This window comes from Hydra viridissima, unplaced genomic scaffold (genome assembly GCF_058129835.1).
Source record: "Hydra viridissima isolate aposymbiotic clone 2 unplaced genomic scaffold, HvirCarnegie_v1 scaffold_10, whole genome shotgun sequence".
Classification (NCBI taxonomy): domain Eukaryota; kingdom Metazoa; phylum Cnidaria; class Hydrozoa; order Anthoathecata; family Hydridae; genus Hydra; species Hydra viridissima.
The window spans coordinates 14,410,917-14,424,478 of NW_028324309.1; the positions used below are offsets into that span (position 1 = coordinate 14,410,917).

At 30.7% G+C, this 13,562-nt stretch overlaps 3 protein-coding genes across 5 annotated transcripts in view; 2 read left to right on the plus strand and 1 right to left on the minus strand.

The window, feature by feature from the left end:
- LOC145181173 (glycogen [starch] synthase, muscle-like) overlaps positions 1-3,827 on the plus strand; it is a 361,885-nt gene extending 358,058 nt beyond the window's left edge. Inside the window, exons 16-22 of the mRNA XM_090101242.1 lie at positions 91-169; positions 296-409; positions 2,283-2,409; positions 2,643-2,800; positions 2,911-3,012; positions 3,120-3,203; positions 3,330-3,827. Coding sequence (XP_089957368.1) covers positions 91-169; positions 296-409; positions 2,283-2,409; positions 2,643-2,800; positions 2,911-3,012; positions 3,120-3,203; positions 3,330-3,485 — 820 coding nt within the window. The 3' untranslated portion in view covers positions 3,486-3,827. The remainder of the gene's footprint in view (positions 1-90; positions 170-295; positions 410-2,282; positions 2,410-2,642; positions 2,801-2,910; positions 3,013-3,119; positions 3,204-3,329) is intronic.
- Positions 1-13,562, plus strand: part of LOC145181174 (procollagen galactosyltransferase 1-like) — a 381,403-nt gene that overhangs the window by 358,058 nt on the left and 9,783 nt on the right. The window contains exon 2 of one of the 2 annotated variants that reach the window (XM_090101250.1): positions 13,254-13,467. In XM_090101250.1, coding sequence (XP_089957376.1) covers positions 13,271-13,467 — 197 coding nt within the window. In that variant the 5' untranslated portion in view covers positions 13,254-13,270. Of the gene's footprint in view, positions 1-13,054; positions 13,216-13,253; positions 13,468-13,562 lie in introns of those variants that run through there. The other variant, XM_090101251.1, reaches the window with a different exon arrangement.
- On the minus strand, positions 6,603-10,243 carry LOC145181183 (ankyrin repeat domain-containing protein 45-like). Of its 2 annotated transcripts, none has more exons than XM_090100767.1 (3): positions 9,744-10,243; positions 8,316-8,486; positions 6,603-7,079 (listed from the first exon to the last, which is right to left on the minus strand). In XM_090100767.1, the coding sequence occupies exons 1-3, from the start codon at positions 9,955-9,957 to the stop codon at positions 6,847-6,849; spliced, it is 618 nt and encodes a 205-aa protein (XP_089956893.1). In that variant the 5' UTR covers positions 9,958-10,243; the 3' UTR covers positions 6,603-6,846. The 2 variants fall into 2 exon arrangements, with proteins under 2 accessions (XP_089956893.1, XP_089956894.1); XM_090100768.1 differs by having other exon boundaries at positions 8,316-8,500; positions 9,744-9,834.

Here is a 13,562-nt window from a genome sequence, read left to right on the forward strand (position 1 = left end):
AAAGAAGTTTCGCATTGCTGCGAGATTCCTGGATCCAATGAGAATCTTGAAATATCAGAAAGTAAATTTTTACATTTATTTGTAATTTAGAGGTCGACTTCCAAAACCAGAAGATCTGCTGGAGCCTAAAGATATGATCCCATTAAAACGTTGTCTTTTATCAACCCAAGTAAGTCTTAATTACAATAAAAATGCAAAATTATAATTGTATTTTAGTTTTTTTTTTTTTTTTTTCCATTGTTTATTTCTTAAATGTCCATAGTTTTCATAATTTTCAAATATTTTTATTTATTAGCATTCTTCTGCACCTCCAGTTGTTACTCATAACATGATAGATGATCATAATGATCAAATCCTAAATGCCATTCGAAGAATAAAACTTTTTAATCTTAAAAGTGATAAAGTCAAGGTGATTATTTTTATGTATTAGAAATTGATTAAGAGACATTTGGTTAAACAACAAGAGGTTCAGTAGATAATTGGATTAAGAATTTTATAAGATCAAAACAAAGTATGTCAAAGAGTTAACAATGACAAAACCAAAGCTATTAGAAGTTATGGGGAAAATTAAAGGTTAAAAAAAAAGCTATGGGGAAAATTAAAGGTTAAAAAAAAGTTCTTTTGCACTTTCATGAAATAGTTTTATTAAAATACTCTGAATAAACATCAATATATTTGCCACTATTATCAACAGCAATTCTTCATTTATCAGGTAAGGAATGGGTCCCATCCTTGTAGAAGCATCCTCAAAGAATCTACAAAGGTTAGCTTTAAGTTGAGAATTGTCATCAAAGCTCTTCTCTGGTATTGAAATTGCAGGGCACATAAAAAGTGATAATTGCTTGGAGCAATGTCTAAAGAATTGCGGATGGGGCAAGATCTTCCCATCCCATCTTTATAATCTTAAGACATCAATTTTGCCATATGTGGCCACCTATTGACATACTGAAAATAATTTTTTGGTGATATGGCCATGTTTAAGTGGCTTTTTGTCTTAGTCTTTCCAGTAATTGACAATAATAGTCAGCCGCTATAATGGTGTTGGAAGGAAGATGCTCAAAAAGTACAATCCATGTACATCCCATCATGCTGACAAAATGATCTGAATGCCTCGGCACTGCTTCTGCCTGCTCTTCAGCGTCAACCCACTGATGCTTTTGTTATTGATTTACATAAACTACCCACTTCTCATTGCCAGTGATTAAGTGATTTAACCATTCAAAGCCAATATGTTAAAACATTGGAGTGTGGAGGCTATACAGTGGCTACTGAGTCTTGGATTCTTCTCCACCAGTTTGCTCACCACTTCAGAATTAACTTCAGTTGGAAATGTCTGGGAAATATGGTGGGTGAGGCAAGATCTCCCATCCTACCTCTATACGCTTAAGACATGTCAATTTTGCTGTGTGTAACCACACATTGTCATGCAGAAAATAAATCTTTTAGTGGTTTGGTTTCATATAAAGGACTTTGTGCCTGTCTTTCCAGTTGTTGACAGTAATACTCAGCCATATGGTGGTACTTTTTGGAAAGTAAGAATGTGCAGATCTCCAAGTGCATGTCCTTATCATGTTGTGTCAGACTGTTGGGAAAGTCACCAACTTTAGAATCTTTTGAAGACAGTGTAGCACTGATGTGTGAGAACATTGGAGTAGGAAGGCTATACAGTGACTACTGAGTCTTGGATTGTCTTCCACTAGTTTGCACACCACTTCAGAATCAACTTCAGTTGGTTAACCAGACCTTGGACAATCCTTGAGTTAGAAGTCACTAGAACGAAGATGTTAAAACAAAGTTTGACAAGTGCATTTGGTAATATTGCCTTGGCCTAGGGCTTGGCATATATTATGTTTGGCCTCACCAGCAGAATGATGGAATTGGAACTTGTATAAGCTGCAGTGTCAAATATGGGATTTTTGATCTGACATTCTATGTCAAGTGAATCACCTGTACTTGCTGACATAGTTGTATGTAAATTTCTAGAAAATTATTTTATGTTGATGCATTAAAACAAAGTTATAGAACATTTAGAAAGTCATAGAACTTCCCATGTTCTAATTAGATCCATTTGGCACGAGTGCAAAGGAACTTTCTTTTCAACCCAATAGTTTAAGCAAAAAGAGAAATAAATTTCCGTGTTCTTTAGCAGTTGGGTGTATCTTGATTTTTGTAGTTATATCTGGTACCACTGTGATCTTGTTTTAAAAACTCTAATGATGTTGCTGGAAATATTTAAGGTTGAGGCTGAATTAATTTTTTATTTTAGTTGCTTTCTACTTTAGGTCATATTTTATCCAGAATTTTTATCAAAGACCAACCCACTGTTTCCTATTGACTACGATGAATTTGTCAGAGGTTGCCATTTGGGTGTCTTCCCATCTTATTATGAGCCATGGGGTTATACTCCAGGTAATCTTTTCCTTTGATAATTAATGATTTTAAATGATCAATTTTTATTTTTAATTTTAGTTATCAATTTGATTTATTTATAATATTATAAAAATATTGTTTGATTTTAAACGATTTAGTTCAAAATATTTTGTGGTTTTTTAAATATAATTTTTTTGTTGTTATTTTTGTTTTTTTTTTGTTTTTCTCTTCGTTGGAATCCATAAAAAGTAAAAAAAAAAATTTTTTTCCAGCTGAGTGTACAGTCATGGGTGTACCGAACATTTCAACTAATTTGTCAGGATTTGGTCGATTCATGTCAGAACACGTCGATTATCCAGAGTTCTATGGAATATTTATTGTAGATCGAAGATTTTCTTCAGTGTTTGAATCAATTCAGCAAATTTCTGACGTATGTTTAGCTATTATCCATTTTACGTTTTTATTTTAAAAATGAACTTTCTTTCGTTTTTATCTTTTGTTTTTTTGTTTTACTAAAGGAAATTTTTTTTTTTCTTTTAGCATATGTACGATTTTTGTCAGCTTAGCAGGCGCCAAAGAATTATTTTGAGAAATCGTACGGAAAGATTGAGCGAGCTTCTAGACTGGAAAAATTTAGGAATGGCAAGTGAAATAATTTGTCCGATTTTTAATGATTAATTTTTTTTTTAATAAACGTTTCCACGCAACAAATCACATGATCGACTGTAACTTTGTTTCTTTATTTTTAGTATTATCAAAAAGCCCGGTTGCTTGCGATCACCAAAACCCATCCTGAGCGAACTCCAAGAGTACGACCTCGAAAAGACAAACTCGTAAGTGAGAGTTTGTGGCCTTTTTTTTTTTTTTTTTTTTTTTTTTTAAATATTTTGGGCGTTGCAATGACAAGTTAAACGGAAAATAATAAAATTTTAACTTTAGGATTTAAACTTTATTTTTAGAATCTTCGTTTTCCCAGACCACCATCGGCTCCAACTTCGCCTTCGATTTCACGACAAGTATCGGATGATGAAGATGAGCAAGACGCAGATTTTCGGTGTGCGCCAGATCCAGATGACAATATTTTAGGCTCCAGAAGAAATTCGTCCGAAAGCTGAATTTCCCTTTTTTTTTTTAAATATAGAGATGAAATTTTATTGAAACTGTGTTCGCCGATGCTAATTTATTGAGAGCGGGCATGAACAACAGATTTTAGTTTTTTGCGCATTGTTTTATAAATTCAATTTATTAGATTTTATGATTTTCAACTCTTAGATAGTTATATTACAGTAAAATATTTTTACTGCAGAAAAAAATAATATATTTGTGTTAATTTTATTATATATAATACTCGTATATGTATAATATATAGTCTTTAGTTTTTTATTGTGAACAGACGAAACTTTTTTAATATATATCAAAAATTTATTTTGTGAGAGTTATTAAAATTTACTTTATCACTTTAGTTGTCTTTTTAATGGGAGAGAGGGCCAATATTTTTTATCCGCACTGAAAATCATCTGAGCGGAAATAATCAAGTCATATATAAATAAAAATCATGTTGTAGATTGTTTCGTTTAATATTAGAGAAACAAAATAGAGTAATATAATAACCTCTGGATGTAAATTACTATTACCGTTTTACTTTGCACAATTAACATTCTCTGGGCGATATTAAACAGCTCATAGATGGGTTTTTTCGAAATAACCTCTAAAATTTTTTTTTTTTTTTTTCCCTTTTAGACTTCTCAATAACTAAAATTGAACCATTTTTGATGGACAGAGTTTATAAACCTTTTTTTTTTTTTTACAGACTGCGTGTTCTTCAGGTGAGGAAACCACAATCTGAATATTGAAGAGTACTACAAGAATTAAGACTTGAAAAATGTTGGACTAAAAACTTATTTAGTTGAATGAGTTTTATGAAGCGGGAACTACGAAAAACCGAATGTTTCTTAAAGCAATCTCAAGACGACGATAAGTACTGTTTCTTGTATCCATGATGTATAAGTACTGTTTCTTCTATCCATAATCATCAAACGCAAAATAATTTTTGGTCCATTGATGTAAGGCAGGATATGCTACATTTATCAATCTTCTTAGGTTAATTGTTTAAAAATTGTATTTGGTCTGGGAAAGAGTTCTTAGTGATTTTACCTAGGAAACCAGTTAATTTTTAGTAAAATTCAAATGGTTTCTGTAGACAAAAATGCCACCCACTTTTTCTTAGACGCAATATGATAACTAGCTTTCTCTTTCTTCTCCGAATTAGTATTTCATCCCAGTGCTGGTAATAATATCTAATGGACATTTCAGTAAATAATCATTATTAACTCTGTAAAATCAAAGTAAAACACGGAAAAGTCTCAAAAACTGCAAATCTTTTGAGACAAAATCTCATATTCGCTGAGAACAAAGAAGTCTTAAACTTGTAATGAAAATAAATTACAAATTTATTCTCTAGAGGTAGACAAACTTCTTGTTTTTTGCAATTTTTACGTTATTAAATTTTTTCTGTTTTAAAACATGAAAATAAAGTGAGCTCGGATGAAATGATTTCAAACTGAGGTTCATCTTTAGAGATTAAAAAAAAAAAGGAAAAAAAGGGATTAGGCATCCACAGTAATATAAAAAAACTCCGTCAAAAAGGCCTTTGTTTTCTAATTTAAAAAAAAACAATCTTCTTGGTATGTTTCTGTTGAAACTTCGTTATTTCTAAATTTTCTTATAATTAGAAAAGTTAGTTTTTGGTGTGATTTGTTTTCACCTGGAGGCGTAGGTTTGGAAATGTAAATGTAAATACAAAATCTATAAAGAAGATAAAAAGCTCATATGTCAGCAGCGTAAAAAGTTACCTTAAGATTAATAATACCTCTTCATCGTTTACAATAAAGGAAATGAAATAAATAGACCAAATACTCTTTAATTTGGATGTCTTTCGTCAAAGATCTTTATGTCTCTTTCAATGGCAAAGGGTTACAGAACAAAGATCATTTAAATTTTAGTCAGATTGATATCGACTAAAAAGTTTTACAGAATTCACCAATACTTTCCTATTCCCTTCCTCGAATTCATTCGCGACAGTGATTTTGCTCTTTTAAAAAGGAAATTAAAGAAGAACAGATCAAGTTTACATCATTCAAAAAAATTAAAAGTTTCTCGAAAGGTCAAAAGTTTGAAGTGTTCATGGATGATCCTAATGACATTAAATATTACATGAAGTTTTAGTCGCTTCAGCATTACAAAAAAATGTTAAAACCCTGTAGAAACTTCTGGAAGAAATATCCCAAAGGATCAAAGTTGTTTAATTTTCTTAAATAACCCATGATGTAATTTTCTCAAATAACCCATGATGTAATTTTCTCAAATAACCCATGATGTAATTTTCTCAAATAACCCATGATGTAAAGAGCACCAAAATAGCTGATGCCAAAACACAATTGAAGGTCTATCAACAAGTAGATTTTGACTCAAAAACAATATAACAAGGTCATTATATTCTATATATATCTATTATATTGATATTCCAAGCGTATTGATCTACCCTTTTTGGGACTTTTTGGAAAAAATAGGTAACATTCGAAACTGTCAGACAAGGTTCCAAATAAAAGTTTAAATATTTTTTAAAGATAGCATTGCTAACTGCCCTTTTAAGATATGCAAATAGTTGTAAGTTGAAAACAAAAGATAGGTAGATAAGCATTACTATTGATAAAACCTTATTAATGATATTTTTATTTTGTTCAAGGGAAAAAGTAAAAGTAAGTGCTCACACATTTAAAAACATGTTAACACTTTATGACGTTTATAAAATGTTCTTTAATATATTGATTTATTACTCATTACATTAAAATGGTAGCAAATTTTAATTTAATTCCTGATAAAAAATGATTAGACTATGTTTTTTGAACTCTGATACTCTTACGGTGGTTTAATAAGTATTAATTTCATATGGATATTAGCCATTTCAGCATGATTTAGTTTTGTTAAAATTTCTTTTCAAATTATTACTATTGGAAATTTGGACTCAAGGCATACATTCTTTGTGGGTGGGGTGGAGTGATAGTGCGTAGGTGTAGGAAAGTATGTTAAGTAATAGAACAACATTTAGTAATTTCTGAAAAATTTGCTTTTTAATGTTTCGTTTCTCTGTGTAAGAAAACCCATATTTTATGTTTAACAACACCTTTTTTGTCTGGAGATTTTGCAGACTGAACCATCTAAAAATGCAATTAAAAAACACAAAACCATTTCTAACTTAATTTACAACTTACATCTTGCATAAATTAACTAAATGATATTTTAATTAAATCAATAACTTTGAGTTATTAGCTGCGGTTTACATAATTACAAGCTCTCTTAGTTGTTACTTAAATTATTTCGTAACATAAATTAATGTAAATTTGAATAAAACTATGACAAAAAAAAAAAAAGAATCATAATAACTTTATAAACGAATGCAAAATCAAGCTTCGGTTGTTATTTTAGTTTGTGAAGTATGACATTCAGTTGCTGTTCCAGATCATGTTGCTTCTCAGCTACTTGTTCTAAAGTGGCCATTTCTTGATTATGCTTTATCCATTCTATTTTTTCATCACAAAATCGATTTATACGCAATTTCTCGTCCTTAGTAAAACGTCCCAGGTGTTTTTCTGGATCTGCAGCTATTTGCTTATACTTTAATGCACAGTTCTTTAGAGAATTCAATAATTCTAAATTGAGCAAAAAAATCATAGATATTTTGTTCATAAAAATAGAAGTAAATAAATCTATTGATGGTTGATATTTAATAAACATACTTTATAACCAGCTTTCAGAGAATCATTTATTGTCAAACATGCACCAAGTTAACACAGATTATATTTACAAACATATGATGAAATCATTTTATAAATATCTATCGTACTTAGTGATACATTTTAAAAACGGTTAAATCTAATTTACAGTATGTCTGTTAGGTTACTAAGATATAGGCTGGTTGACTAGTTGCACAAAACATATTCTTCAAGATAAGTCATCCAAATTGGACTATTTACCAGACCTCTTTAGGAAATCAAAGATCAGTTATTGAACTTAAAAATCTTAATATATCCAAATCAACCCTCATATGACTAAAACTACAAGGATAACTGATCCACTACTCTAAACATTACATCTCAAGGGCAGTGAATGCCAATCCTTTTATTTCATCTACTACCTGATAAGAAACTAGTGTTAAACTTTGTGATATTTCAAAGGCATTATACTTTTACATGTCATAAATACAGATCATACACTACAAGCCTGCAAACCTCTAAAAAAAACTAACCAAGACAACCAACAATATTAGATTCTTCTGTGAGCACAGGGATCCTCAATAGGCCAAATTAATATGAAGCAATAAATGCACAACTGAGCTTTTTACTTATACTGAAAGATTTGTTGATCCTGTGGTAAAAGAATACACATAACTCCTTAAACACAATTTCAACTATAAAACATTAACGATTATACATAGGGTGTTATATCTGCAGCTAAAAAAAGTGGCATAACACTTTTCCTAGGTGGCACAGCAATGATATTAAGCATTAATGCCATTATGTAAGTGCTATAAGATCACATGATACTATTCACTGATGCTAATCTTGTCAGTGCTAAACAATCCATATGATGTTTAAGCACTGGCAAGACAGCTCTGATAAAATGAGTTATAAAGAGTTTGGGTGATGAAAATTGCCCTGGACCTGTCCAAAACTGATTAAATTCTAAAAAACGTAACTGCCATCCTCAAAACTAATGTATCCAAGTAATTATCATTAATAATGATTAATTATTATTTGGTGAACTATATTTTTGGCATGATATAACTTATGAAGCCACCTTGAGATTTCAAAGTCTATAGATTCAAAAAAGCTTCATTAAAGACATCAAAGACTCTTCTCTAACTTAAAAAAAAATATGTATCTTACCGTACTTATCTAAAAGAAGAGCACAACTGTCCTTGTTATATCTTAATGCCATCTGCTTTGCTGTTTCTCCATAAATATTTTTCTGTGAAATATCAATAACCATGTTGCTGCACAAGTATTTTATAACATCAATGTGACCCCAACAGGCAGACCAATGCAATAAAGAATAACCTTTTACAAAGCAACTTAAAATAAATGAAAAATCAGTTGAAGAATGAAAGTTAAAGAACCAACAAAACATTCAAACACTTTAATTAATTCAACAAAAGCCATATAAATGATTAATAAAAGTAAGTTAGTAACATATCTGTTAGCCATTAAGTAAATACCGTCTAGAATAGTAATCCATGAGGCTTTTGAAATACTTTGAGAACCATTTTGATAACAGATTCATTGTTTTAAACAAAATTATCTCCAGATACAGTAGAGCTTTTAGAAACATCATCTTCAGGCTGATCACAGTATTTTCTTAATTTAGTGTGGATGTCTTGCATAAACTTTTGGACAACAGTTTTCTTAAAATTTCATGCCATCCCCAAATATGGTGAAATTGATTGACGTCTACCATAATTCTGCTCTTCTTAAACAGCTCAGATTTTATGTTAACCCAAAATTTTTTAACTGGACGAAGTTGTGGCTTGTTTGCTGGATTCATGTTTTTGTTTGGCTTGTTTGCTGGATTCATGTTTTTGGGATAAAATTGATCCTATTTTGTTAATACCCTTTGCTTACACTCCTAGAGTAATGGTAAGATACATGATCAAGCCAGAAAATGAGCAGATTCTTCATACTTTTGAATCATAGGCATAAGTTGCTTTTTTAAACAGACTTTCAGATAAACTTTGAAGTTCATATTTTTGTTTGTAAAAAGGGGCTTGAAACCACATGAACAGATGGCTTGCCAAACCATACTTTTTTGGAAAATTTTTCAGTTTTAATTGCCTTTAGGAAAACATCAGGCTTTGTTCCTTTTAGGATTTGAGTTGAGAGAGTAAGAAAGAGGTCCACCAAGTTTAAAACTTGACTTGACACTCTTTTCTGGTTCCTCAACTCTCTTTCCAATAATCTTCACCCTGCAATTTGATAATGCAACTAGTAGTTTTCCTTTTGAATTTATACATTTTTGCTAATGAATCATTTAGAACATTACATTTTGAAAGCCACTTTTCTAAAATGAGTTTTTTCACTTCTACAAAATATTCTTCTTGTAAAAACATGTTATTTGTTTACAATAAACTTTTTTAAACTACCATTATATTATTTGAAAGGGAGATAAATTTGCTTTAAAAAAATCAAAAAAATTAGCAAAATCAATAAACTGATTCTCAGAATATTTTAAAAACCCCATGGATCATTATCATCCAAACAGTCATTAGATTGGCTATTTTCTTTTAAAATAAGAAAACAAAAAGAAAAAAACTAAAAAACCTCTTTCTGATATTGCATTTACTGTTAGACCATATTTAACAAGCTCTTCAATTATATTTAGGCGACCAAAGCAAGCTGCAATTTCTAAAAGGGATTTCCCATCAGAGTGTTTTGCTGATAGTAAAGTTGACTTATCATCAGATGCTTCAAGAAGCTCAACTAATAATTTACTATTTCCAGATGCACATATTGTAAAAATGTTGTTCTTTTGCATCCTTTTTCAATAAAATGATTTTTTGTAAGGTAGAAACACAGAATCAAAAACAAAAATGATTTTTTTAAATACATTATGAACAAGAAAACTTTTACTCGAATCATATTGAACAAATGCTTTCTTGTTCAGTGTAGAGGCTCTCAAGCTAGGGCTCATCAAATAGATAATTAGTTGTTACACTAAAAAGACTATTAAATTCTTCATAAAAAAAAAAATCGTTTTGTCTCAAAAGTAGGAAAAGTGGACAACTGTAGGTCTACCCCTGCCGCTTTTCCCATATAAACAAATTAGGATCGTTGCGAATTATTGTAAGCGCATTTATCAACAAACAAAAAACCAATGGCAACAGACATCCCAAGTTACTGACCCGTCGCCGTCGAATCGAATTTTCTTCTTTTTAGGCGCGTAGTAAATCTGCCAACAGAAAATACCGATATTTATATTTATATAAGATATTTTGCATAGCTTTCAGCTATATAGCTTTTTCGTATTTCAGATGCATTTAGATATGTTCCAAGCATTTCCAAATTTGACAATGGTTTAAAAAGTTGTTAAGTTTTTAAGGGTATATAATTTATACGAATTACCCTCCTGTGTGAAATCGTAACGTAATAATGTGAGATCATGGTGTAAGACAAAAAAAATAATAAAAAGGAAAAATGCACTGGTCTCTAGGATATGTCCCAAAATCAATTTGCACCGTTCGTGGAAGAGAAACGTAATTTATGGTCTAGTAGCAATAAATATCTTGTAAATAACTTAAATTACTGAAATGCTTTTTATTAAACACAATGTATTTTTAAAGAAGAAGAAAGTAGAGAAAAGGATGATAATAGATAAACGACTGAAGGACGCCATTCAAGTGTATTTGCTCGTTGGGGACAAAAAAAAAAGAACAACGCATTAAACAAAGAAATGAACGTTGAAATGAATAAAGAAATTTTATTTTTTTTCTTTTTTAATATAAATATTCTCTTCTTCATCATTGTTATTCATTATTAAACCAAATCAATCACAATGCCTAATCAAGCAGAAAGACAGTATGTTTCTTGTGTTTAAAGAAGCCGAGAAAATCCAAGATGTCACTTCTTCTACATTGGAAAGCATTACACAATAATAAAACACCAAACATGTTTTTGCAATCCGCTGGATCACGTGTGCGGTCCGTTCTAGTGTTAGGAAGCACGAAGAAAGAAAGCGTCTGTTTCTTCCTAAATTATGTAAAATTCAAATGTCAAAGTCCAACTTGTCTCCAGAGAATCAGCCTGCGGTTGTTTGATTTGTAAAATTGGCAAACTAGTACACTTAGTTAGGATTTTTTCACCCAACTTCAGCAAAGCCTCCATGCAAAATAATTTAGTAAGCTTCATGTAAAAAGAGTCCCTGGTTGCTGAGAGAATCCCAATATCTGTCATTATAAGTAAAGAAACATTGCCGGATGAAACAATTCGGCTTAATCAGTTAAAAGGTAAAGTTTGTATTAAAGTACTGTAACGTTTTTGTTTTTTTTAAGTCTTTCAAAATAAACTCTTTTTTAAGTAAACTCAAACAGCTACATTGTGATACTGAGAATTGACAGAGGTTGTTAAAAGTCTTGCAACCATTGAAGCTACAACTCATCAAAAAAACTTCTCTTTAAAACCTTATGACCTAAGATTCATGGGTGAAGCGTCAGTTTCTCGTTGCTATTTCATAAAAGCTTTGACAAATTTACAAAAATATCAAGCAACACCTGGAATTTGCTGAAATTACTAAGTATTTATTTTGTCCTATGTTGTGGTTGGAAGTATGTGATGAAGCACTATGGAAAAACCATCGCCGTTTGGTTTTTCCGTTTATAACGAATGAGATACAAACTTCTATATCAGTTTTTTAACTATTTCATTAAAATAGAGTTTTGTATGCATTTAAAGTAACAATTTTTTTTGCCACTGCAAATTTATGTTTATACATAAATTCGTTATTTTTGAAAAATAAGTTTAACGGATTTAACTTTTATACCACTATTGCGCAACATCTTTAAGAGCTGTAATTTGAGACTAACAAATATTACTTTCGGTCTTCAGGATGATTCAGTGCATACCCATGTTCATGGTGTGAGGGTGCATTAAAAGGCTTTGCTAAATGCAGAAAAAACCTTTGAGTCAGTTCAATGAATTTGCAAACTTTTTGAAGTAGTAAGAAACTGATCTTTAAAAAAGCAAGTATTTGTAGAAATTGCTCATTTTCCCTTTTTCAAAGGCTCTTCGGAAAATTTTATCCATAATCTCCTCCAGCCTTTGTAGTTGTTCTTACTTTTTTAATGTTGTTAATCATCTTTTATAATATTTCTCCAAAATTTGACCGCAACTATTGAGTTGCTGAGGTTACTTCATTTCACCGTAGATGTTGGTCTGGAAATGTTTAGTGTAGGAAGCCAGTAATAGATTATTCTACCTTGCTCTCCTCTTGATTGACTCGCCAAGAAATTTTTGATGCTTTTGTGAATCCATGCTTCGTCACAACCCTTGATTAGATTTGCGCAATTGAAGAATACTAGATGGCAATACCAGATTTTGGGTCAACTCTAATATCCCAAAGACTAGTGCACTCATTCATGGTTCACTATGTTAAGGTTGAATCCCGTTTTAAAAACCATGATGATTAAATGACTAAACGCATTGCTAAGCAAGACATAACAAATAAAAGTAGACAAAACAAATAAAATTTGAAATTTTTGCTCATCAGATTAAAAGCGGAGACACATGATTCGTGGATCGTTAGCGGTTACGAAAAATCGCTGTTGTTCGTAACCGCTAACGATCAATTATAATCGGACCTACTCGGTACCATTCATTATCAGCTATCTTAGAAACTAATGGAAACGAGCATACGCCTATTTATTACTTAAATTAATGTTTTACGGAGTCTAATAAGTACAATAAATTTAGTTTAAATTTATTGAGGTTATATATTATTGAGGTTATGGATTGAGGTCATTATTATAATATTATATGATATAGCATGATACCGTGAGCAAAAAAAATTTAAAGGAAAGAAAAAAAGCCTTGTGGAGAAAATAAAAATTACTCCACTGACAATAAATCAAAATTACTTTACAAAAATGAATCCGTAGCCTGGTAACCGGATGCCAAAAACACGCTCTTTTTTTAAATGGGTTTTTATTTCGATACACAAGCTTCAATGGCTACATAGTGGTTTTCTGATTTCTTATTAAAGGAATGTTTCAATTTGCTTGATTACTTTAAGTTAGTAATGGTAATATATGCAACATTTTTTTATATTTTATTTTTTAGTGTAAAAAAATTATACTATGAGGGTTTTAAGCACTTACTCGTGCATTCTCATCATGTTGATTATTCAACAAGTTGTTTGTGAAAGTGTTAAAGTTTCTTTAAAAAAACCTACTATACTATTATCAATAATTTCACGCAACGATGATCACACTCTTCCCACATTTCTTGCTTATATTGAACAACTTAACTATCCAAAAGATAGAATATCTATATTGTAAGTTTTGTTAGAAGTTTTATTTGTTTCTGGTTTTCATATTTTTTTTTTTTAATCTTGATATTCTAAGTAATTTGACTATAGTTGATTATTAG